Raw genomic sequence first — 26,476 nt, 5'->3', positions numbered from 1 at the left:
CCTTGTTGTAATCCCTTGTGGTGCATCTGTGAGTCCAAGATTGCCAAACAGGGTGAGTGGCAAGAAGAAAATCCAAAGCTATTTCAGTTCCATCATGATGAATGAGTTCCTTTTTTTTACTGTTTCTTATGTTTCAATGTTTTTATCCCTGTTTAATTCTTCATCGAGAGATAATTTATGTCTAATTTCCAGAATTTGAGTCAGCTCTGGATTTCTCTAATATCAGTTCTTCCCTGTGTTAACTTGCAAACATCTGTGATTGCAAACAGATGTCTTCTGGCCTTTGGAAATCCCTGGGCATTCGGGGCTCTGCGTTTCAGTTGTAACATCCAGTAGTGAAGAGGCCAAAGGACGAGAACATATGTTCCACGACGGCTTTAAACTAGCAGATCTCCTGCGACATCAGCAGCCTCTTATTAGGACAAGGGTGAAAAGACCTACTTAATTATGTAGAAACACCATTTGGGGTGAATCTGAAAACAAAACAGAACACCAACCAACTGACCAAAAAAATAAATTTTAATTCAAGAATAAAACCTTATTGAATGTTATGCAATAACTGACCAATTCTCCCCCCAGCCAGAAAGTTTTGGGACCCCACCTTGAGCTAAGCCAAAAGCTAAGATCTGTGGGAACAGATGGCCAAAGTCACTTTGCTTGGGCAGAGTTCTCCTTGATAAAAGCTAGGTTTCCAGCCTGTAGAGCTGCTATTCTGGTGAGATGAATAAAAATAAGTAGGTCAGTTAAAGCTCCATTTTCAACAACATAACTGCATGTGTCACAGGGCAATGGCTGTAAAACATCACCCTTTGCTGTGTAACATTGTCAGAAAATCTTTTGAAGTATAGGTTTGGCCTAAGACATATATATATTGACTGGGGATCTGTAAAGCACTTGGACAAACATGAATTTTCTATCACTTTTTGTTGTGGTTAAAAGAACTACGCTGTGTTATGAAAAGCATAGTTAGGATTTTCCTCCTCAGGACTTTATGGAAAAGATTGCCTTGCAAATACTACTTGAAAACCCTGCAGAAAAAACAGTACGCATATTTCCATGGGTGTGTATGTGCATGGTCACTTAATCATATTTCTGAATGACCCCTTCAGACAATGAACGCAGATTTACCTACAGACACCCTTCAGATTCTAAGACCCACATGTCAGATCAGTCCCTAAACAGAAATAATCTTTGCTTGGCTACCTCTGGGAGCAAACACCAGAAAATTAAAGCCTATTTATCACCAATTGGCAGAGTCCAATTTGCAGAGCTGTTTGCTGGGAAGCTGTGAGTGTGGGTACAGAATCGCTTACCCTTTGCATGGTTGTCTTCAAGCAAAGTGGTCTAGGTAGGACATTAGGAAAGCAACACTACATCTTCCTTGTTCAAAGAACAAATGAATAAATAAATAAAAAAAGAAACTCCCCTTAGGACCACCTTCTCACATTGCAAAATAAACATTTCAGTTCCTTTAGGGAAAGGCTTTTCTTTGAGGTTTTTTTCCCCTCTTCTTTAACAAAGAAGGGAAAGATGCCGTTTGCCTCGAGGTTATACCCATCCCTTCTGGCCTTGGACAATACAGCTATTCCTGGAAGCCACGTACAGCTCCAGGTACTATACGACCAAGGCTCCCTCCTATGTGTAGAGGAGGTCACCACCCTTATTCCAAAAGCCTTGCCATTTCCCACACTGAGAGAGATTGTGGCCATCTAATATTAGGCACCTCATTGTAGCAGGGAATGAAAAGCTGCTGGAGGAAGAGGAAGCAGATGAGATGCACAGATATACAAGCTGGAGCAACAATATGAGCAGAAGTTACAAAGCAGTTAAAGTCCTGTTTTTCAGAGGCTTATACCTGGCAAAATGCATCTGGGGAGTCTGCAAGGCAATCAGACAGCTGCTGGAAGAGGACAGATAGGGATTTCTAACCCTCCCCCCCAAAAAAAGAGCAGGGCAAAGGCTGTGGTTCTTCTCAACTAGACGTAGCTGTTCAGGAGTGAGTTGTCCAAATCCAGAGATGGGAACTGTTGGAGAGCAGTTCGTCTCACTATTCCAGACAGTGGTATTAAAAGGAGGTGAATCTCCTTTAGAAACTTTTGCTTCCCTCTGTGGGCTCTGGAGGGAGCTTGGACAGCTGAGACTGATGGACTAACTTCGGGCAGCTATAGCTGAGTGAGATTAATCTCACCCCCCTGGTACCGGGGTTTGGGTGGGAGATGAGTACCTAATGGTTTTGGACATCAAAAAACAGACCAAAGGCACTGCAGCCTCCTTAGGAGCAACATGTGGATGTGCTGAACTTATGGCAATCATCCTTTTTTTGTTATAACTGCCACCACCTTAGCTCTCACTTTTTTTATTACATTGTTTTCAGCTTTGCTTTGTCACCAAATTTTTCAGCAGAATCAACACTTTTTTATCATGATATATGCTCGGGGATAATACTCTTTCTGAGGAGATATTGCTCTTTCTTTATCTATTTTTATGTTTCACATTTAACTTTATCTATATAGATGCTATCTACCTCCCTCCAGGGATGCTCTTTTGTTGTTTCAACTCCCTTAACGAGAATCAGGGGTTGATTTGATTCCATCAGTCAAATGCAGCTACCTGAGGATGATGCCTCTAATTTAAGGTAGAGATCCAGGCTCCCTCTGTAGTCAGTGGGGAGAGATGGATGCTTACAGAGGGCAATTCAGCTGAGATCTGACCCCAGTTAGATGGTCTGCTTGGTGGGCATGCTCCTTTCTCCTGTTGCAACTCTCAGCTGGTTGTCCACACTCCTACCTTTTATACAGGTAAGGTTAGTTGAAATTCATCTTACCCATAATATTTGTGAATTGTTAGTCCAAATACTGGTGCCCTGTTTCCTGAATATTAATTTTTATCTTGGAGCAGTGTCCAGTTTACATCTTTGTTCCATTTTTCAATTCGCTTCACACTAATAGAGCATCTTTGGCCAAAGAAAGGACACAGCTTGGGCTGATGCTTGCTTTCATACCACCTGTAGTCCTTAAGGCTGGTTGCTGAAAGCTCCGTGGTTGGTGGACTGTAGGATTTCCCTGCAGCACTTCCACCTCCCTTGCTTCCTCACCTCCTCGGTAGCATTAGGTTTTTTTGTCTTAAGCTACTGCTACACTGCTTTCCAGCCAAAACCATTGACTTCCCTGGCTATTTTCTATAGCCCAGAGGATGGACTTGATGATCTTGAGGTCTCTTCCAACCTAGAAATTCTGTGATTCTGTGCAATTATGATCATTTTTTCTAACTTTAAATTCAGATATTTTCACAAGCTCCTTCTGAGAATGCCTGGATTTTTTTTATTATTATTATTATTTTCTCTGTGTGTGTGTCCCCATTCTCCTTTACGGCTGGCCTCAAGTGAGCGATTGCACGAACCCTCTGAAACTATACCTTTACATCAGAAAACACCATTTCTTCACGCTTTTCCCAAACCTTCTCCCTAGTTTGGTATTCACTGATGCATGCGACATCTTTCCTAAATGTCATTCCTTGCAGGAATGCAAAACCCTGCAGCACAGTTTGATATTCAGCCTCAGCATCTGAAAGAGCCACTTCCATTTAAAGTCTTGAGAAGCAATGCCAAATGCAAAGCCTCGTGTGAGCACTATGGTGCCTGTAACAGAGCTTCAGGTCTGTAGTGGGCACTGCATTTACAAGCAACCAGCTCAATAAATAAATAAATGACTAATAAATTAAAGTGAATAAAAATAAATCAGGGAAATACAGGAGTTTGTAGGCTCTACCACAAAGATGCTTGCCCTGGGGTAAATAACAATTTCTGCTTCTATTTCTGCTCACCACGTGGTGTGTTTCCAGCATGATCTCAGTCAGGGTTCCAAGTTTGTGTATGGGGGTGTCATTAATAAAAAGTAGGCAGTGCTGTGACTTGGCTCTGCTCCCTAGAGAAAATCCCTCAATCTTTTAAGCAATTATCCTGACTGCAACCCCCAGGGTTTTGCCAGTCTATCCCCCTAACACTTCAATTTCTCACTGGTCTCCCTGCCAGGTGGTGATGGCTCTGGGACCAGCCTGACCTCCATCAGCAATGCACATGATACAGAGGGTCTCCCCAAAGGCAGGGGGCGAGGAATTGCCACCCAAAGAGGCCTCTCAGTGACCAGAGGAAGCCCAAGTGGGTAGCACAGATTACACAAGGATTATCTTGGACTAGATTCCACTTCTGGATGGCCAAAGATAGGTCACCATTACTTTCCAGCTTGTTCCTGTGGCACAATGCTCAGAAGTAAAAATGGCTCTAGCTTTAATCAAGACACTGCTTTTTTGTTTGTTTGTTTGTTTCTATTATTATTATTTTTCACTTTATACAGATGGCAAACCATGGGCACAGAATAGCACAGCAGTACAGTGCAGAAATATCCAGGATGCTGTCTAGGTACATCTCAGTACCAGCAGCAGTGACAAGCTAAGCAGAGGGTCAAGAGGAAGGTTTTCCCTCACCCGTGTTGTATATCCATATATAATAAAAGAAATCAAAGCTTTAAAATCTAATCTGCCATGAACTCTGGGAAGTATTCCAGGCAGTTATAGAAAACAAAAGCAGGGCTGTAGGATGGGATGAATTTGTACAAATATCTCTAGTGGCTGCTGTCCTGTCTCTACCCCTTTTTCTCTTGCTAAAGATAGAAATGCAACAAAAAACACTGACTGCTCTGGAACACAGCTTCTCTGGGCAGCTGCCATGCATTTCACAAAGCCTTACATCCACACACACTGCAGGCTTTGGGAATCAGAGAAAGAATTAGAGCCTGGCTTGTGAGCTGTGCTTATCCAGCTGAGCACTGGGGTTCCCTTTAAACAGCTTAGAGCAGAGTTTGTGTATCTTTATGCTTTAGTAGTTCTGCATGAAGAGCAGGAGTATGTTGGCTGTTGTGGCATGGGTCCACTGTTTGGGTACTAAAATGTGAGAGCACATCTCCGAAAAATTGACTCATTCAGCTGAGACTGCTTTGTAGCAGAGCTCATATGAGGATGTGCTTTACAGATCCAATCTATAGCCAGCTGGAGCCAGTAAAAACATTCCTCCTGAATTTAGAAAACATGGGTCTAACCTAAACAACATCATCACTGTGTCTACTGCTTGGTAAAATCACTGGGTCTCATAATGGATGAAGAATACTAACAGCAGAGTGTGTGTTTTAGAGCCAGATTATTGTTACCTCCAGATTATTGCTACTACCAGATTTCAGGTAACCTGTCACAGGAGAAACGGGAAATTCTCTCCTTGGTATTTTCCTTTTGTTTCTTGCTTAAACAGAGGAAGTCAGTAGGCAGGGATTAAACCCAAATACCCAGTTAAGACATCAGCACGTGGTCCTCCAGGAGATCTGTCTCAGGCTAACCCCTTCTTCTGCCTTCTGCCACATTTGCTTCCTACAGTGCAAAACAAATGTTTGTTGGTTGGGTGGTGGACTGGGCTGGGACACACACCGGGAGTTAAGGTCCTGAGAAATTTAACACAAGCCTCATTGCTTTTGTTCCTCCCACCCGTTTCATTTCCAGTATGATCATTACAGACTCTCCTTGTGCTTCTCTTACATCTACCAGGAGTGTGTCTGTCTCCATACGTGAGTTTTATCCTGAAGAAAGGGGGTGGATGTTTCTCATCAGACACCAGGTAGGAAAGTAACAAACAGCACTTTGAAGACAGTTCACGTTTGGTTTGGTTTTGTGTTTTTCTTTGTTTGTTTTTGTTTTTTGTTAGTATTATTATTATTATCATTATAATTCTTCTTACTATTGTTATTGTTATTATTTTATTTATTATTTTTTTCAGCAATCCCTTGGAAGAAACACTGCAAAATAGCACAGAGGTAGATTTTAATGAGCCAGTCAGGCTTCTTCCTGAATTATAAGAAAGCTTATTTGCTGCAGTATCCATTGCATCATTTTCATGACCACCCTGCTTCCTGCACACTCAGCTGCTCTTCTGGAAGGAAACAGTCACATCAATCCAAAGAGCGAAATTTAGCCAAAGGATTGAGTCCTCTTCAGAAAGCTTTTCTGTACCTGTGCACTTGCACCACACTTCAAAATGCTCCTCACCACTACTTCTGCAGCTGAGATTGCACCGTAGAAGTGAAACAGAGTCCTCTGGCAGGTTATTAACTTAAAGTTAGATAGAATTTGCCACTTTAGAAATATCCCATGAGAGGTAGCTGAGGTCTCTTCTCAAGATGACAGTCTGCAGCTTCAACTGAAATAATATCACTGCTGCAGCTGTAAAAAATGCATTAAAGGAAGTCAAAACTGTCTTAGCAATAACATTTATAAAACATCAAGGGTGGCTTGTGAAGGAACCTGTGGTTTTCAAGTGCTAATTGAAGAAAGGCTTGGGAGCAGTGAATATTCACCAGGTCTTGGCAAATTAGCATTTTATTTCAAGGCTCTTGATGAGCGATACAACCCAGGGGAAAATAATCAAGGTCTTCTGTGGTTCATGTTACATGAATTTTGTGAATATTTAGCATTTAGTCAGTTGGGTAGGTCCCCATTTCCTAAGTGATCTTTTCTCATAAATTGTTACCCAGAAAGTCAGATCCCAGCAAAAGATCTAAAAGGCCTTATCCATACCCACTTCTGTGGCCCTCTTTCCCCTGGGGAGATCTCAGACCTGTCAGAGAGACAGAAGAGCTGCAAAGAATAAAAACATATCTGATTTTTTTTTTTTTTTTTGTCTGAGCAGGAGTCTGATCCTCCCAAGTGAAGGGTGTGAGACACACGGACAGGCGAGCAATGTGATGCTTTCCTCCAGCAGCTTACAGCACCTCCTAACCATCCTTGCTCCTGGAAAAGGCTTCCTGATGCAAACCGAAATCCACTCTGTTGCAATTCAGACCCAGGGCACCCTGCCCAGGCCATAAATTCTAGTCTCCTCTCAAGCTTGAAGGAACTTGGATCCAGCCATCCCATTCTTACACAAGATGGATCTAAGCCATCAGTCCGCACGTGGTGTGCTCCCAAAGCTCAGCCCCATGCCAGGTGGCACAAAGAGCAGACTGAAATTGTACTGCAACTTTTCTTTAACCGTTTGGGAAGGAAGTTTCATCTTCAAGGAATAAATGTATCAGAAAAGCAGATTTTGAGCCTTATGATAACTTCTATTCTTATCTAAATAGCCACGAACCTGGGAATCATCTAACCTCTATAAACACCGTGTTTGAGGTGCAGACATCTGATATGCTTATGCAGGTGCTTGTACTCCAGTTAGGCAATCCCTGCTTGGCTGTCTCCTCTCCCTTGTTAGGATATAGGTATAAGTATTGCTATAGGATACCTCCATTTCAGTGGCAAATTTGATCTGAGACATCCCAGCTCTGCAGTTCACCATCCTCATCAGTTGTGCCAGATTAAGCTTTTTAGGAGTTTCCCTATACACAGCAAAGTGATCTGAGTTAAAGGTGCACCACATCATCTTGGCAATTACTTGCAGGGCTCCCAATATAATGTGCAAATACTGTAGTAAAGCCAGTCATTAAAACTAGGGTTTCAGTCCACTCTCGCAATTATCATGATTAATCATTAACTCATTCTCCCGTCAGGCTGGAACCCTACAAACAATGGGTGACTGGGTGGGTCCAGGAAAAATTCTGCCCTCCAGGGCACCAGTAGTGCAGAAAGGGGATTTCTCAGCTGCTGAGCTCTTTGTAGGACTCAGGAGAAGGGTCTGACCTCCAATTGCTTGCACTGGTGAAGATGAGCTGCCCTGCCATCACTGCAATCTTCAGCCAGAGATAGTGTAGGACCACTGTAGGGATGCAGGGTGGTGTAGGATTGTCATCCCTGTAGGGATATAGGGTGATGTAGGATGCAGAGAGGGTCCACCGTGATGTAAGACATCATTTCTGTAGGGATGGTAGCACCTGGGGAGGTCCCTCTGTGATGGTGTAGGACCTTCCGTGTTTGTATCATAGCACAGGAGAAGGGATGGCCATGTAGTGAGATGTGTTCAAAGGGACTGATTTGCCCCAAAACAGCTGAGGGCATGCAAACACACTACACAAATAATACCACAGGCCCTGTAAGGTGTGAAGCTGTTCCCTTTTCACTCCATGCCAGGCACTGAACCTCTCATAATAACACAGCTTAAGCACTTATTGAATATACAGAAGAACCATCTTGACAAGGACTCCCTGGAGTATCCTGCAATACTATGTCTTGCTGGATGTTAAAACTGGTGTTGGCCGTCTTCTTATGAACATAAGCTAAAACTGACTGTTAAATGTTCCAGACCCTGTATAAAAAGAAACAATTCAGCAAGAATAGGGTCTATTTACTCTTTAATCAGCAGGGATCATTGCTGCTGGCAGCATGAATGAAGTCTGTTTCAAGTATCAGTTAAAGCAAGCTTTCTCAAGGGACATTGTTTCAGAAGCAGTTTCTCCACCAGATGAAAAATAAAATCAAATAAATAATTTATGTCAGTGTCATCCAGAAGAGGGCAGTTTTCTGTGCCCTCCTCCAGCTTGTGGCAGAAACTGTCTGCAGACCTTCCTCATCCCTGCCATCACACTGGGGACCTCAGGGAGACAAAACACCTGAGTCCTTATGGGGCAAATGAGTTGAAGAAACCAATGTTGTGGTGTTGTAAAAATCAGCATTTCTGTTCATTTTTTAACACTTTTTTTTTTTTTTTTTCTGACACATGGGGCTGTCACTGAGCTGCTGGTGAACAGAATGAACCAACCAGCCAACAACAATAGCCCAACACCTTAATTCAACTCAACACCATGGACTTATTTCATGCATTTTCAGATCTGGCCAGCCCCAAACACTTGCACCAATCCGGCTGTTAAGTGCTTCTTTTGTTGATGCTGCTCATCGCTGATGTGGGTGCAGATGTGCTGAGCCCATCAGCATGACCACGTAGGGGGGGACTGGCATGAAAAATACCCTGGTGTTCTTAATCGAAGTTGGGTTTAAATGGTTAACGAGATGCCCTTCCCTGTGCTCCCGTGATTATGGGGCCCCACCGCTACAACTCAAGTGAATGAGCATGCTGACTTTGAGCCCCCAATTAACACATGGTTCTCTCAGTCATTGTCTTCTCAGCCAGAAGAGATATAAAGACAACTCACAGCAGTGCTGTCCTTTTGAGAAATGAATGAGACATGGAAAACAACCCTTTATAATAATTCCTCTACATGAAGTAGTTCTGTAGAAGCTGTTCCCCAATTATGCCTATTGCTCCTGCAGGCTTTTCTGGGGAAAATAAAATAAAAATAAAAATATCCCATATTCTTTCTCATTCCCACTCTCTCAAATGCTTGTCATTTTTCTTGCCTTCCTCTCCACTCCAGCATGCTCACCTCTTTGTGTGATAACAAAACTGGGCTGAAGATTGGAGATAATGGAGCAATGATCCCAAATATTCCATGAAACACTCCTGATGACCTCTTGGAACAGGATATGCTTTCCCCGCAACACCTTTTTGTTACTGACTAACACTTTGTCTGCAGGCCATTTACACCCCCCATCCTCTTCCCACCCAGGGATGCCCCATTCTCCCTCCCCATCATTCGCTGCATTTCATTCTGTTGACTTCAGAGCATCCCTCCAATTTCATGAAATTATTTCTAATTCTAACCCTAACCTCAAAAAAATGTTTGCAAATTCTCTTAACTTCATAGCTTTGCTCATCACCTAGGGGTGGCATTTCCCTTATGTAACTTTAGATGCCTACCTGAGAGCCCTTGCACCTCTCCCAGTGCAGCAGCAAATGGCTTTCGGAGCATTTATGGGGGTTTGCAGGGAGGTGCTGCTCCTGCCTCCCACAGAGCTCAAGGCAGCCAGATATTCCCAGCTGATTTACGAGTGTCACCAGGGCAGCAAGGTAAGCCTTCCTTGAGTCAAGGCACAGCCAGGCTCCTGCCTCCTGCTATCCAGCAGCCCAGCTGCCCCGTCGGAGCAGAAAATGAAACTGGCTTGGCGTGATTTATTTTTCTTAAATCCATGCTAGCTGTTTTTTATTACCTTATTATCCTCTAGGTGCTTATGAATCGATAGTTTGATAATTTTTAATAATATGTCCTCTCTCTCTCTCTCTCTCTCTATATATATATATATATAACTTGAATAAAGGTGGCTTGGCTCCAATCCACAGGGCCATGCACAATGCTTGCCCTTCTCCAGTCACCCCCTTGCCGTATCCCTTGTTAATCCCCCAAAAAACACCTCTTTCTCTGCCCATTTAATTCCTCCTGCACCCATTTCTTCAGGCCTTTGGATACCTCATATTTGCCTCATCTCATCTTTTAACCTGTTCTCGCTCTGTTCTCTCTCTTCTCCCCTTGTTTTAAATTAATTTTACTTGCCAGCTGGGCCTGGCTAATCCTTCTTTATAGAGTGAAATAGAGGAGGTATTTTCTGTGGTTTCCATTATTTGATTTTCCACTCTGAGAATTCACAGATTTCCTCCATCCTTCATTTTCCTCTGGCCTTCATGCATGTGCAGAATTGCCAGGACTGCTTTTTGCATCCCTGGTTACTCAAAACTATTTCAGTGTCTTGGCTTTTCTGATTTTAAGTTTACACCCATGCTCTAATACTTAAGTTTTATTGGGTCTTTATTTTCTTTCTTTTGATTACTCCTTTTTAATTTCTAGTTCTTAGGGAATTTCTGGCACAGCTGCTTACTTGGGTTTCCTTATTCTTACGTGGTTTCCTTTTCCTTCACTTTGCTATTTTGGCACGTGGCATCAATAATTCCCATCCGTATTTCTGTAAGCTCACAAAGACAGATGGAAGAAAATCAGCATCGAGTGACCAAAGCCCCGTGAGCCTCTCCAGACTTTTATCCAACCAAGGCTAAGGGTAAAGGAAGGATCACAGCCCTTCTCTTCTGTATCGGCGAGATTGCCTGGAGAGCCCTGCCATTACCCAGCTTTCAAGGGCCTTACCCTGGGCAGATAAGGGAACACATTTTCTCTCTGAACTCATCCAAAGTGCCTATGCCTGCCTGGAAAACAGCTTTGCATCAACAGTGAGGATAAAATTCACTCACACCAGGGAAATGACAGCCACCTTTGCCATTATCAGTGCCCTGCCTGCTAAGCGAGTTTGGGATTAAAAAACAAGTTTTTAGCGCCGTGATGCTGTTTCACAAGGCTTTGTGAACGATGGCTGAGTGCCCATCAGCTGTCTGCACCATGGGCAGAGAGGGATGGAAATACCCAGGGAGTGATTTGTGGCTGAAATCCCACTTAGGAGCCCCAAAGGCAAATTTCCCCAAGAAAAACAACAAATTGAGATGTGGCACCTAAAGGCACCAACCCACTGATACGGGGTTAGCAGCTGTGGTGTTTGGAGCAGGGCTGGGGGTAAACAGCACCCAAAGCCTCTGTGCCTCTGCAGAGAGATGAAAACCCCTGGGGAAAAAAAAGCAGGGAGACAGCTGCGGGACATCTTAGATGCCAAAATAATACAGCAGAAATTTAGGAGCCCGAGCACACAGACTTTACATCTGGTACAGCTGAGCTTTGTTTTTTCTTTTTTTTTTTTTCACGGGTTCAGAAAATCAAAATATTTTGAAGTGCAAATCATGTTTTTGCTAAGCCAAGGCTGTGGTTTCACGGTGGAGTGCGGAGAAGCCGCTCAGGGACAGCTGCCTCCTTCTGCAAGGAAGGGAGGGGAAGGGGCAAAATCGGGGTTTTTCTCGTAATTGCCCTTTTTATAGCCTGCGTGTTTTCACACGTGCAAAGTACCGGGCTCTCTTGTAAACGTATCTGCACTCAGAAGTAAGGTTTTGGACAACTTTTCATTGCTGAATGTGACAGCAAAGAGAAATCAGCAGGAACAGGGAGGATGCGTGATGGGTGAGAGAGCCTTGGGAAGACTTTCCGACTTTCCCCTGGTGCATCCCACATACCACCTTTGATGGATAATTTGAAGATTATTCAAAGAAAACGAAGTTTTAAGAAATACCAATATAGTTTAAATGCTTTTTTTTTTTTTTTTTTTTCTTTTGACTGTGTTCCCGAACAGCTGTGCTGTACTTGGGCAAATAGAGTCTGAGGCAATTCCCAGGTGAAAAATTATCATCCAGCATCCAATTCTTGAAAATGTTTCTTTAAGAGCAGCCTAGGAAATCTAAGAAAATGTAAAATGTTGGAGCCTAAATAAATCTCTGATAAAATACATACTTGCTTAATAGACACTACCAGGGTGTTCAGCTGTCTTTTTGTAAGAATATCAGCTTTATTTATTGATGTTGAATTTAATATAGAGGCAACCGATTGCAAGACACAAACAGGTTTACCAACCCAGGGGAACGAACCTTTTAATGAAGCTACCGATTACTACACATATGAAATCAGCTGAAAATGACTTAGTAAAATCAAACTTCCAGCTTGCTGATTGAACTCATGATTAAACTGTGATTAGAACTGGTGACTTGAGCATCTGTCAGCCCACAATTTGCTTCTCCCTTGAAAAAGGAAGGACTGTTTCTGGTTGATGTGTTGGCTCAGCTGAGGGACAGTTCCCATGATGTTCTTCAGAGTTCTGTAACGTTTATCGTTGTTTTTAAGGCCATTGCTTGGAGTCATGCGATATGATGAGATCTGCAGCCCGCTTGGTTTTGTAACATAATGCAAGCTCCTACACCTCAAAGTCAGGGAAGAAAACTCAGGCACGGGACCCCAGTGCTCCCTAAAGAGGGCCACAAGGATACCAAAAAGAGAGAAAAAAGTGAAAGCAGTGCTCTGGGGGTGGTTGTAAAGGGGGCTGGGAGCTGCATTAGGCAGAGCAGCAGAAAACACAGGTCTGAGAGTGCTGTTTGAGATCCCAACCCCATCAGCAGCCCCTGACATCTCTCAGATCGTCTTGCCACAGACCATAGGATTAGGATCATAGGACTTCCTGAGTCCCTGCCAGGACCGCTGCCTGCCCTCCCCAGCCCACCACCCCAAACCCAGCTAGGATCCTCTGTGCCCTTCCCATCACAGCACCCCAAATCCCACCAGGACACCCATCCTTGGGCCCAAAACCCCATTGAGTTCCCTACCCACCCTCCCTAACTCAGCAACTCAAACCCCAATGGGACTCCCCTCACCGCCAGCCTAGCACCCCAAACTCTTCTGGGATCTTCCCTACCCTTCCCATGCAGCATGCTAAACCCTCCTGGGACTCGCCTCAGCCCGGCACCTTAACCCCAAGTGGGACCCCAACCCTCTTTCCTCATCCCAACACCCCAAATCCCAATAGGACTCCCCTCATCCCAACCCCCCAAACTCCACTGGGACCCCAAAACCCTCTCTCCCCATCCCAACACCTCAAACCTCACTGGGACAGCCCTTCTCCCCCCTCCCCTGCCCCTCCCCCCCCCCAGTTATCCCAACTCCCCAAACTCCACTGAAATGCCAACCTGCCCCCATCCCAACACCCCAAATCCCACCAGAAATCCTCCATCTCAGCACCCCAAACCCACTTGGACCCTAACCCTCCCTCCCTTCCAATCCCAACCCTCCAAACCCCACCAGAAACCCTCCCACCACCCCATCCAAACACTTCAACCCCACCAGGACCCCCCAAACCCCACCAGGACACCCCCACCGCATCCCAACACCCCAAACCCACCGGGACCCCAACCTACACCCCATCCCAACACCCCAAAACCCCACTGGGACCCACACCCCCCATCACATCCCAGCACTGCAAATCCCACCAGGACCCCATCACTCTCCCCATCCCAACACCCCAAATCCTACCGAGACCCCACACACACCCTAAACCCCCCCAGGACCCTAAACCCCTCCTAGACCCCCCCCCTACATCCCCATCCCACCGCCCCGCCCCCGGGTGTGCCCTCAGCAGCCGGGACCGGGGCGGGGAGCGGAGCGGCGGCGGCGGCTCCGCTTTGTAGGCATCGGGACCGCTCCGCTTCCACTCCGGTTCCGCTCCGCTTCCAGCTCCGCTTCCCCCAGGCCATGGCTGCCCCCCGGCCGGCTCACGGCTGCGGCAGCGGAGCGCTGCTGGGGCGTTTCGGTGTGCTGCTGCAGGCACTGCTGGCACTCTGCGCCTTCAGCACCCTCATGTGTGAGTCCCCCATCGCCCCCCAGTCGGGCATCCTGCCCTGGGGCTGCTGGGGTTACTGGGGATGGTGGGGGTGCTGGGGTTGCTGGGGTTGCTGGGGGTGCTGGGGTTGCTGGGGGTGCTGGGGTTGCTGGGGTTGCTGGGGTTGCTGGGGTTGCTGGGGGTGCTGGGGTTGCTGGGGGTGCTGGGGTTGCTGGGGGTGCTGGGGTTGCTGGGGGTGCTGGGGGTGCTGGGGGTGCTGGGGGTGCTGGGGGTGCTGGGGGTGCTGGGGGTGCTGGGTTTATTTCTGAGCCACCTTTGCTTGGTGCTGCTGGGGGCTTTTTATTTATAGGGCGCCCCAAATTTTGTGCGCAAACCATAGGGTTTGGAGCAGAGGGGAGTGCAGTGATTTGTGGCAGTTTGGGGTGCTGGGTGCTTGCTGTTAAAGCTGGTGTGTGAAGCCTTAATCTGAGTAATCTTAATCTTGATCAAGCAGCACGGGTTTGCAGCACTGGTATGGAAAGCTCAGCTCGGTTTGAGCTCAGCTGCTTAGAAAAGTTTAATAAAGGGTGAAAAGTTGTGGTGTAAGTGGATGGCTTGCTGGGAGGACTGAGAAAAATAGGCAGAGTCAGGTATGGTGCTGCTAGATGAGAGCACTGCTTCCCCTGATGGGGTTCTGGTGGTGTTTTGTTTAATTTTCTCAGCCTGGGAAGTGTTAGGGCTGGGGAAGGATTTCTTTTTTATTTTATTTATTTATTTCTTTATTTGGTGTTACTGTGAGGGATTGGTAGGGGTTGGTAATGGAGAAGCCCTGGGGAGAGCTGGGGGCACTGAAAGACCTGCAAAAATTTACTCTCCGCACAGCTGCGCCTTGCTCCGAGCTCTGGGTCGCTTTTCTTTTGGGTTAAGTGATTTAACACAAGCTGAGTAACTTGCCAGAACTCGATCTGTTTTCCTTGTTTAAAGACCTGGGGCGACAGGGAAAGAAAGCTTTGACTTCGGTTAAGTAGCTGCAGATTTTGAGGCTCACTCATCCTCTTCTACTGTCTGGAAACCCCGTCCAAAGGCTGCTGCTAGTGCCAGGCTGCCACTAAAGCTGCAACAGGTTCTTCCTGTGATAGCTGATGGCTTTTTCCAGCAGCAGTAGCCAAACTTCAGTGCTTCTCTGCCTGCCTTTTGCCAAACACTGACTGTAAGAACAGCCTGACTTGGTGTTTCTGTTCCTATATGTGTGATGTGTGTGTATTGGCCTGTAAATCCCATGGGGTGTCCTGTGAAATGAAGGGCATTAATTGCATTAAATGCTCCTGTGGATGAAAGTTTTGGAGCACAGCCACTGCTGGCAAACTGTCAACCCCAGGGTTTGTCGCTCTCCCTCTTGGTGCAGGGGCTAATAGGTCCTTAATCATTAGCATCCTCTTGGCTAATTAGGAAAACCAGGCAGCTGGGCAACTGCTTCATCTAGGTGTGGGGACAGAGCCATCACTGGAGCTTGAATTTGAATGCAAAAAGTTTCCAAACTGTGCTCCTGCTGCTCAGACGATGCAGGAACATCTAGAGGAACTGGGACTAATGACAGGACAATGCTAAGCAAGATTTTTGCAGGTGCTTATCCATGGCTTGTGCTCACAAGGGTACATGTACAGAATATGTAGGGTTGTATGTATGGTCTGCAGCAGGATGGATAAGTATATATGTTGTTATTAGAGTTTGTGGCCTTGATTTTCTGTCTCTTGGGGCTGCAGGAGGATTACCTCCTGCTAGGCTGTTAGGAGAGCCTGGCTGCACGCTGAGCTGGAAGCCAGTCCTGTGGGACTGCCTGAAGTGATGCTGTGTCAAGTGCATGTCTAGACAGCAAAGCACAGGCTGTGTGCAAGCCTGGAAAAGAATATTTAAGCACGTGGATCTGTCACCTGCAGTGTGAAGTGGGGTTAGGACAGCTCACTGGGTTCCCTGAGGCCACTTTTGCCTGCAAACGTTATAAAAGGTTAATTTAGAGCAAAGGATCTTGAGCAGCAGAGGGAATAACTTCTTTCACTGTAGTAGGAGGAGTGGGATGTGTGCTTCCCTCGATGTGTATATGAAATGAGTCCTTTATGGGGTATAACTGACCCACAGGTAGAGGATGCCCAACTTTATCTTAATGTGGTTGTATTAAGCTCACCCTTATCACCACGAGCAGTGGTGAGGGCATTCCCTTTAAGCTCACAAATATTTTCTTGCTTTTCCAAGCCCTCTCCTGTAACGTAGTCAAATCAAATTGCGCTGTGGTCCTGGGCTTGCTCTGGGTGCAACTCAGCCCCACTTGGCAATCAAATAAAAAAAAAATTGGGTTGTAAACCTTCCCACCAGCCTGCTGTGGGTGCTACAAGCACTGAGTGGGAGCACTTAAAGGAAGAGGCAGCAAAGCCTTGCAGCTGTGGGTTTTGCAATCCATCTCCCCTGTACAAGAGCCTTCCCATAGGGAGGTCAAGACAAGGAGGAGCGTGGATAATTGAGCAATCCCAGCTGCAGCAGTTCTTCGCACTGCCTTGATCACCGCTTGCTGAGTGGAGAAAGCAAGCTGCAGGAGCTGGGTGTGATTTGGGGGTTGAGACCCTGCAGTTGCTGCTACTGAAATTTAAAACTTTTTTTTTCTTTTTTTTTTTTTTTTTAAGAAAGGGGCTGTAAACTAGCAAAAGTTGCCCTGATTTGTCACTTGGTCAGCAAAATCCCTTTGAAATGGGCGGAGATCTTGCACAACAATCCTAGCTATAGCATTTTTTGTAGATTACCAGGGGCACAAGAGAATCAGATTTGGGGAGTTAAATGATTTTTTTTCTCCCTTGGGAATGGAAAAAGCTTTCCTTGGAGCAAACAAATTTGTTTCTACCCCACCACAAACAATGTGAAGGACATCTAAGATCAACTATTCCTCTTCCAATTTCCTCCCTTGCTGAGGCTCTGAGCTTCTGGAGGAGTTTTATTAGTATTTGTGCTGCAGGTGTTAAAATAAGCTCATGGAGGGGGTTGGTCCCACCATGCAGGGAGAGCTCTGCTGCTCTGAGCTCTGTAACCTGCAAGTAGAAAATAAAACATGTGATTTTCTGCTTGGCTTCTGTAAATGGCTTTGGGCCTGCCTAATGTGACAGCAGTGTCCCTTTAGATCCTCTTGCAGAGCTGCTGGATGCTCCAGCACTCCTTGCCTTGAGTTTCTGAAGACCTTTTCCCCAGACACTGGTCCACTGGCAGGGTTCAGTGATGGAGATGTGCTATTAGCAGCTAGGGTGAATGTTTTTATTGTTCTGGTCCAAGTAGCTTGTCCTGAGGCAGGCCCACAGAGCAGGAGCTTGCCAGACTGTAAAACAAGCAGTGGTTTTCATTCATGGTGGGGGATCCCTCTTGCTGTACATGTATTTTTTATCTTTTCCTGATCCATGTGGACTTACCAGCATCCTGTTCCAGTGCATCTGAGAAACTGACTGATAGATCACCAAATCCATGCAGACTTCTAAAATAAGTATGCCCAGGACATGGGAGCACTGCAGGCTTACCATGCCCAAGGCAGGCTCTGCTGACTCTGCTTCCCCTAACACAAATGCTAGCTCTGGTTATTTATACCTACTCATTTATACCTTAACCATAGTTCTTTGATTATTTTTACCTACGTTGGGACTTCACCACGACAAATGCTTTTCCCTCTTGAGGAAAGAGTTACCCTTTGTGGTTTTGTTGTCTCGGGAGGTGTGAAGCACAGGGCTGTGCTGACTCCAGGGGTCAGTTTGCATGTAGGTTAAGCAAAAAGCTGCATGTGGCAGGATTCTTACGATGTTTTCAGCTTCAATACGTTTGGAAACCCACATTGCACTTTGTAAGCTAGAAGGTCCACATGGTATTTGATGTGCTTTGTTACACCAAACACAGCTTTCCACAAAGCTTTTGAATTTTGGTTGGTTACGTTGACCTCTTCTTGGAAGACACCTTCTGTACAGCTAAACCTTGTGCTAAATGAATATTGTGAGGTTTCTAGTTCCTGAAGGGACAAATGGGATGGGATGGAAATGAGCTTCTGGTTCCAAGCACGACAATGGTGGCCATAAAAATCCATGCAGAAATAAGACACAGGAGTGATGCACCAATTGCATGAGGTAGGAAAAACTGAGACCCATCCTGAAGCACTGCATGGCCTTCACTTGTGCACTTAATGCAGATAGCTGGGTGCTCCAGCTGAGGATCTCAGGATGTCTCTGCACGGTGGATTATAGGGAGGTGTTGTTGTTCTGTGAGTTCCAGAGCTCCTGCACTGGGCTTGGGGGTGACTCTGGATTGGGATGGGGAATAGGAAGGGATGGGCTGAACATCATCAGCAACACAGGAAAGAGAAAAGGAGTAGCTGTTAGGTAGGATCTTGGGGAATAAATATGCCTAATTCTTTTTCTTTTTTCCAAAAGAAATAAATGATTACATTCCTTAAGGTCCACCTACATCAGCCGCTGAGTTCCATGGTACTGTGCAAGACTTCCAGGGTTTGTATTGCTCGAGCAGGGCTTTCTGAGGACCTAAATCTCCTATCGATGCATGTTCATCTTGCAACTTGAAGCCCTCTATGCCAGAAGAAACTCTCTCTAGAGGATGCTGTAGAGTAGCCAAGCAATAGCCAGATACCTTCAGTAGGAGCTACTGCCATCTTATGTCCCAATTACCTCATGTCCTGCAGAGCATATCCTCCATTCTTACTCCTTCCTCAAGTAAAGCATCACCTCAGCCAGTTTTGGTACAAGTGTGTACGTTCCTGAAGCATTGGTACAAGGATGTTTGGGAAGGAATGACTATATACACATATAAAAAATCCTTTATATATAATACATGTATAGGAATGACTATATATATACTATAAACTAGAGAATATATGTCAATAGCCTCCTCAAACCACAGAGAGACCATCCCTTGCTGCTCTGAAGTGATGCTGGGTATGTGTTCTGAGCTTTTCCAGCTCAGGCACGCACTTATCTTGCCAACAGCATGCTGGCTGCTATCTGCAAGCAGGGGCTGCTGCTTCCTCCCATTGTGTCCCAGGTCGAGCTGTCTGGGTAGCTGTGAGCTCAGGCTAAGAATAGTGCAGCCCCCGGGGCTTTGGTCTCCGTATCCTGCATGTTGGTTTCTTCCTGTCTGGGGCTTGGAAAAAGCCTGGGAAAGGGTGTGTGCTTCAAATAGGTTGAAACGTGTTATTGGGGACCCTACTGCCTATAAATAAAGCAGAGGCTGGGCAGGGGGAGACCTTCTGTTTCCTGCCTGGTACAGGAGCTCTGAGCCTTTTTCTGTAAAGGACAGAAATGAGGTAGTGTGGTGCTCTCTCAAAGATGGGCTTCCTGGCTTTATGGTATGGGACTTAGCTGCCATTTGCTTTAAAGCAACTAACAGTATACCCAATTCTGTGTATTGCAGCCTGGGTTTTGGTGGGCTATTCACAATATAATATATCCTCTAGAGCCTGTTGCTGAGCTCCGTGGGGCCAGGTTTGGTCTCTGGTAAACCAAATCCTGGAGGATTTGAGGTTTAGAGTCGCCAAAGGGAGATGTCAGCTCCCTTCTTGAATCTTTTGGTTGTTTGCAGGACAACTTACCAAGGAGATGATCTGACCGTCAACCAAGCACAGCCAAGTTTCTCCTAGGGAAATAAATTTCCCCCTTTCATCTTGTAGAGAACTCATTTAGGGGTCTGTCTTGATGACAGGGGTCTGTCAGCTGCTACTGAATCTAATGCTGCCTAAATTAGGTTTTATTTCCAAGAGGAGGCCACAGGCACACAGCTGCTGCCAAACATACATGTGGCTGATGGGGGATGCAGAGAGGATGCTGCACATGGGAGTGCTCCCATGCACGGGGTGAGGAACAGCATGAGAATCAGGTAACAGGTGCTGTGATTGTCTTAACTGATTGATTATAATTGGGATTCATTAAAACGAGTAGGTTGTAGGACAGCACTGTTATAATTTCATAACTTTAAGGAACTGTACAGCTCTAGGGCAGGCAAAGCTGTACTCTTTGTACTACATGAAGAAAACACCCTAATACATGTAAATATCTACCTTCTGTTGCTCTGCATTTAAAAAAAAAAAAAAAAAGTAAAAATAAAAATGGGATGGTTCTAGTTGAGCACTTGCCTTCTTGTCTTCTGAATCTTGACATATCTGTAATGAAATGCTCTTCTCCTAAAAGTACTTTTTACATTTTTTTAGGTCCTTATTCAGATGTCCAACTTCACCCTAGCCTGGTGGCCCTCGGGGAACTCCAAGCGTCTATGATCTTTATTGTCCTTGACTTGAAAAGGAGGGGTCTGGGAGTATTTTGTTTCCTACCCTGCCCTTTCTCAGCAGCAGACAGGGTATTTCTCATTGCTCATCTTCCTTCCCTTTGCTTAAATTTATGGTATTTGGTCTGCAAAATCTGGAGCCAAGTAGGGGGAGAGTAACCCAAAGGGCACCAATTCAAGAAGGCAGCTGTCCCCTCAGTTGTGATCCTATCTCTTGAATGAGATAGGTTTGGGTCTTCTGCTCCTAAAATAGTTAGGAGCAGCTTTTTCCTACCTTCCCAGCCTTTTCCTGAGATGTTTTGGACCACACAACAAGGTTAAATGTCACTCAGTGCCTCACCTCCGTGCTGCAGCACAGCTCAGGACAGTGGAGCAGCCTGTGAGCTTCTGAGTGGGCTGGGACTTTGTGAGGCTTCCTCTTGTTTTTGAAGACTGTCTTTGAAGCCTTTCCAAAGGAAACGCATTCCTACAGTGTAAACTATTTTATTGCTGACATCCACACGCTTTACTGTTAATTGATATTTAATTGGAATAATTGAGGGTGAGATTGGATTAGGGGCTAACCCTGCACTGCATCTGCAGGAAGAACCCAGAAAAGAAGTCTCAATTTTTCTTTTTTTTTTTTTTTTTTTTCCCCCCCCCATGGTGCTTGGTGTAGCACCCTGCTCTGCTACAGGGGCCCTCAGCTGTGAGGATGGGGAGTTCAGCTTTATTTCACCCACCATCTCCTATCAACCTATGGAGTCTGCAGCAGAAGTCTGCCCATCTCCTCTGATAGGGAGGAGTAAAACAGCTTCCCATGGTGCTAAAAGGAACAGCTTAACAGGCCATTGACCTTGGCTGGAATCACCTTAAACATGCTGCAAACAGCTGGACTTCACAAAGCTGATGGAAATGCTTTTTCAAGCTTCCACTCGAATCAAACCCTGCAGCAATTATTTCCAACTGGTATTCACCTTTAGGTTCATTTATTTTTTTAGACCTCAAAGACTGGTTTGAAAGTTTGCTTGTATTTTCAGTGATGTCTTTCCCTTAGATTTGCCTCCAAAATCTTCCTACAGGTTCATGTGAATTGTACTTGTTACGTATGATACTTCGACTAGTTTTCTGCTTAGGGATGTTGAAAGCACTAAGTTCAGGAGTACTTTGTGTGCATAGAGCATGCTTGGAAGGATTCCCAAAGAAGTATCGAGCATATGGGGCAAACGCATGTCAGCAAGCTGTGCCCTGGTAGCCTGGGGTGTAGTGGAAACTGCTGCCCTAATTGGGCTTGCAGGTATCTGGCAGTCGAGGAGGATCACTGCTATGAAGATGGGCAGCAACGTTGCTGCCCTCTGAGTGAAGGATTTCTTTCTAATAACTTGTCTAAATCTACCTTTTTTTTTTTTTTTTTTTTTTTTTAAGTTCAAAGACATTACTCTTTGTCCTATCACTTCCCGAGGAAGAGTACCTCTCCAGCTTTGGGACACCTTTAGGTACTGACAGACTGCTATAAGGTCTTCCCTGAGCCTTCTCTTCTCCAGACTAAACAGCCTGAGCTCCCTCAGCCTGTCTCCATAGATGTGGCCCTCTCCTATGGTGCTCCAGCCCTCTATATTCTAGTGTAGACCCCATTACATCTTAGTATTATTTTTAGTCTGGTTGGATGGGGATACTCTCTATTCTGTTTTGTGCAGCTGTCAGCAATAAACTATTTTTAATTCGTTATAGGTGCTAAAATTCAAATTGCATTATTCTTGTTTGCACGTTGCACCCATGAGCATGCACCCAAAAAAAATAGCTCAGTTCACCATTAATATTTGTCTGAGCCATGGCAGAAAAATAATTCCTACAGCTGATGGAAGAGCTGAGTTACCCCCAGTGAGTGGAGATGTGCTTATAGATGGGTAAAGGAGGCTTTAGCCATTCCCCAAGCTGAGCTTGTGCAGCTGCCCTGGTTGGGCTGTCTGCAAGGCTTGGGGGAGAGGAGGGACACGGTGCGGTCTGTTGCTCCAGAGCACAAAAGCTGTGCTGCTTCAAAGAAGGCTTTGTCAGCTACTCGAGGTTTCAGAGACCTGGAACCATTTCTATGGGGGTTTAACATCACCCCTAACCTCTGGGTCACAGCCACTGAGCTACTTTGCTGCCAGTTTCAGCTCTAGTGGTCTTGGCTGGCTTTCTGGTTTAATTCGGAGACAGCCTGCTGCAGCTCTGCGTGGTAAATGCCCTTTTAAGCAGTTAATTATTTCTCAATAATACTAGCTTTTATCTTTTAATACAACAGTTTTACTGTCTCTGATAATTACAGAGTCTCGGATAACTCTCTTAAATCTAATGAGGCATGACAAGCCATGTTCAACAAGGCAGTACGCCATTAACTTCTTACCTCTTACTTGTCATCTCATCGTGCTGAATTACTGAATTCCCAGCCTGAGTGGCTGTGGGTGCATAACATGTCACTTCTCATTAAGCCAACAGTGGAAAATCATCCCTGGTGCTCTCGTGGATGGGGCTGTGGTCAGCTGGGTGGCTTGGTGGCCTGCAGACCCCTTCCACAGCTTCTCGGTGGCAGCATGCTGTGCTCCAGCAGCTGAGCAAGTTTGTTGGGCTTGGTTTCAATTCTTCTGGCTGCTCAGCTTGGTTAGTCCACGTGTCTTTTATTTGTGGGTGGGTGAGATGCAAGTGGCCCTGGTGTTGGGTGGATGTTCCTAGCCAAAATCCTGGAGCTGGGAGGGTGCTCATTCATGTGTCACCTCATCATCTTGCCAGTAAGAGAGGTATGAAGCTGTACCTCTGAAACATGAAGACTCCAAGCAGGGGAGGTCCTTCACCTTTCACCAGACAGGGCTTTCCCAGGGAAAGGTGCCCAGATTGTCCCTTGGGGTAGATGGTTGGGTTGTAGATGGCACACTGAGTGCTCAAGTACAGCTAGACTCACCAAAAGCATCAATTAATTAACATCTCGATGAAGAATAGAGAAGAGCTATTTATTTGGAAATCAACTGTATCTAGCTATTATGGTCTTTACTGAGCTCGTTGCTGACTGTGTGCTGTGAGAGGTGGGTTTGCCTTCTGTCTGTGCACCCCATATGAGCTGTGCTGTCAAAGCTGTGCATTTCCCCACTGAGAAGGGGGAAAATTGTTTCACGTTATAACCTGTTTGTTTGTTTGTTTGTTTTTTAATGGGATGCCCATGGCACGAGTTACCGTGGTGCACATAGCTTAGATCCGTTCCTGGCTCTGAAAGGGCAGTTTTTACTTGGACACAAGCTGTTCGCTTCACCCACGCGTTGATCTTTCAGTTAATGAGACCTCAGTGGAGTGCAGTCTGGAGTCACAGAGTAGGACATCAAATTGTGCTTAAAACTGTGTTGGTTTTACCAGAATGTTATACCTAAAATGGACTAGAGGAGTTGCTTGTGCATTTCTTATCCCATGGGGAACAAGGAAACTCATGCTTACAAAACTTCATCGCTTTCCCCACTGACGAGTGGATGCAGGTGTGTGGCAGTGATGCCTTGATTTTCATCTGTTGCACTTTGGGGCCCTGCTTTTGTATCCTCAAATTGCCTTGGGAAGCATACTGGTGTGCCGAGAGCTGTCAACAGTAAGGAGATCTCTTTGCTGGGCGTAAAATTGAAGCATCACTGCTTATGTGTAGCTGGGGAGATGAGGAAGGAATAACTGCAACCAGTGGGGTGGTGCATGTCTGTTCTGGTGTTCGGCCGACTTTAAAAGTCACAGAGGAAGTTACAAGGCTAAAAAAAAATGAAGAGGTAGTGAGGATGAAATAGATTAGCTGATGGTCTGGGCTTCTGTAGCCTGCTTACTCTTAGGGTATTCATTGCAATGATCTGCATAGCACTGGGAACATCTGGGAGGTGTAGAGGGATTAGTAATTAATGCTCACAAAATATGCCCTTGGGATAGCTTCTCTGAGAGGGTTTAGACACTGCATTAATTCATACTCACATGTCCTGTAGCATCACTAGATGGCACCACCAAGCAGCTGTTCAGCTCATGTCCTGGGATGGATGGGCAGGAGTAGAGGATGAATTGCTGTTTGTTTCCATTTTCCTTCAAAAAAGTCACAGCTTATTATTTTTAAATTCTAAATCCTGTTCAAGCTGGCAATGTGTTTAGGAACTGATCATGGCAATTTAAATTGAGGTCTGGGGTCTACGCCCTCTGCATCTACGTGGGGTTTGGAGGCAGCAGCTGTAACTGTAGTGCCTCCAGGTACAGCTGTTAGCAACTCTGCTATAAATTAAGATGATACTAAATGTCCTTTCATTAATTAGGGGGGAAGGTAACAGAGTGGGAAAACCTCTTCCAGGCTTCATTATTCCAGAGCATTGATACCTTAGTTTTTAAGGGAGAAAAGTTGGCCTTATAGCTGATAGGTATTTTCCTAAAATAGGCTACTAGTTGTGGAGTGACAGCAAAACAGTCAAAAGTGACTTCTGCATGCGATATAGCAGAACTTTTCCATCAGCAGCTCCTGTTTGGATATATAAAGGCTGGATGAACCCAGGGAGAACATCAAATCTCTGGGCCAAGCGAAGTGGGACCCTTTGAGATGCTCTGCAATGTTCACACCACTGTGAGCAAAACTGGAGAAAAAATGGGTAAAAAACCCACTTTGTGCTACCTGCAGGAAGAAACAGGAGAGAGCTCTGAGCAGTGTGATACCTGTAAAGGAGAAAAACCTGAAGGGCTGCAAGGAGAAAATTCATCTATACCCAGAGGGACTTCATTAAAGGATTCAAATATCTCTTCCAGGGCTCGTGGCAGTATCAAAACCATATCTCCCATCTGTACCCAGTGGACATACAAAATGTTGCATGATAAAAACGTTGTTTTTTTAGTGCCTCCAGCTAGCAGGCATGAGCTTGGAGTCATACCAGCTTGTAGGGCTCTGTGGTTTGGAGCTGGCACCTTCATGCTCTGTGTGCATGAGGTCCTGCTACCTGCCTTCTGGTCCTGGTAGCTGCAAGGAGGAGATGGCTTTATTGCACTTCAATGTTCATAACTTAATGTGACTCAAAAGCTTGATGGACTCTTGGGCCACGTTCAGTGTCACTACCATAACTTGAATTAGCCTGGAGGGGTTACCAAGGCAGGTAGGGAGGGATGATGCCTCCCTAGCTTCCCTCAGGCGCCCTTCCCATGGTATGAAAGTCTTGCTGAAGGAAGCAAGAAGCATGTGCCTATCTCCAAAACCCCTCTGCTGCTCATCCTTCTGCCCTATATGTGTGTTGCTTCTGGCTGATTTACAGTCAGGTCCTTCCCCTTTGCTGACAAATGCTGAGGGTCCTCCAGGTATTTTTTTTGGCTGCTTTCTGCCTTGAAGTCTGACACAGACTGCATACAGAATCTGTTCAGCTCTGCTGGTTAACATAACCCCTCTCGTTTTCTTTGCAGTAAAACGATTTAAGGAACCAAAAGAAGAGAGACGTCCCTGGAGGATATGGTGAGGCTTTTAATTTGGGGCTTACAAAGCCCATGTACCTGTAACACTATTTCCTCTTCTACTAGCAGTCTTCTAGGCCCTGTGATTAACTGGGATGCATTGGAAAGGATGGCACCTGAGCATAGTGTTGTTAGTATATAATAAGGGGTAGATGCTGTCCTGTTTTCAGCTGGGATAGTTAATTTTCTTTTTAGTAGCTGGTGTTGTGCTGTGTGTTGGATTTAGGATGAGAATAATGCTGATAATACACTGTTTTTAGTTGTGCAGAGCAGTACTTACACAGAGCCAAGGACACTTCTGCTTCTCATGTTGCCCTGCCAGCAAGGGGCTGGGGGGGACGCAGCCAGGAGAGCCGGCCGAGGCTGGCCACAAGGATATCCCATACCATAAAACATCCTGCTGAACAATAAAACTGGGGGGGATTAGTGAGGTGGGGGAGCTGCTGCTGCTCAGGTGCTGGCTAGGCATTGGTCAGCAGGTGGTGAGCAATTGCACTGTGCATCACTTGTTTTGTATGTTCTTCTAATAGTATTTTCCCTTTTACATTTTATTAAACTGCCTTTATCTCAACCCATGAGTTTTATTTTTTTCCCTTTGTTTTCCCTTAATTTTTCCCCTCTCCCCCATCTCAGTGTGGGGTGGAATGAGTGACCAGCTGCGTGATGCTTATCTGGGTTAAAA

The 26,476-nt window shown here is 45.5% G+C and overlaps 1 protein-coding gene across 1 annotated transcript in view; it reads left to right on the top strand.

Annotated features, from left to right (window-relative positions):
* Positions 1-13,967: 13,967 nt before the first annotated feature.
* The window catches only part of LOC309882039 (store-operated calcium entry regulator STIMATE-like), a gene marked incomplete at its 5' end in the record, with an annotated part of 35,344 nt that continues 22,835 nt past the window's right edge, over positions 13,968-26,476 (top strand). The window contains 2 exons of the mRNA XM_082768680.1: positions 13,968-14,076; positions 25,747-25,795. Coding sequence (XP_082624806.1) covers positions 13,968-14,076; positions 25,747-25,795 — 158 coding nt within the window. The remainder of the gene's footprint in view (positions 14,077-25,746; positions 25,796-26,476) is intronic.

The sequence above is a fragment of the Aythya marila genome, assembly GCF_965140915.1.
Source record: "Aythya marila genome assembly, chromosome: 1".
NCBI classification, from domain to species: domain Eukaryota; kingdom Metazoa; phylum Chordata; class Aves; order Anseriformes; family Anatidae; genus Aythya; species Aythya marila.
Note: the sequence above shows the minus strand (reverse complement) of the source record. Positions and strands in the feature narration are given on the sequence as shown.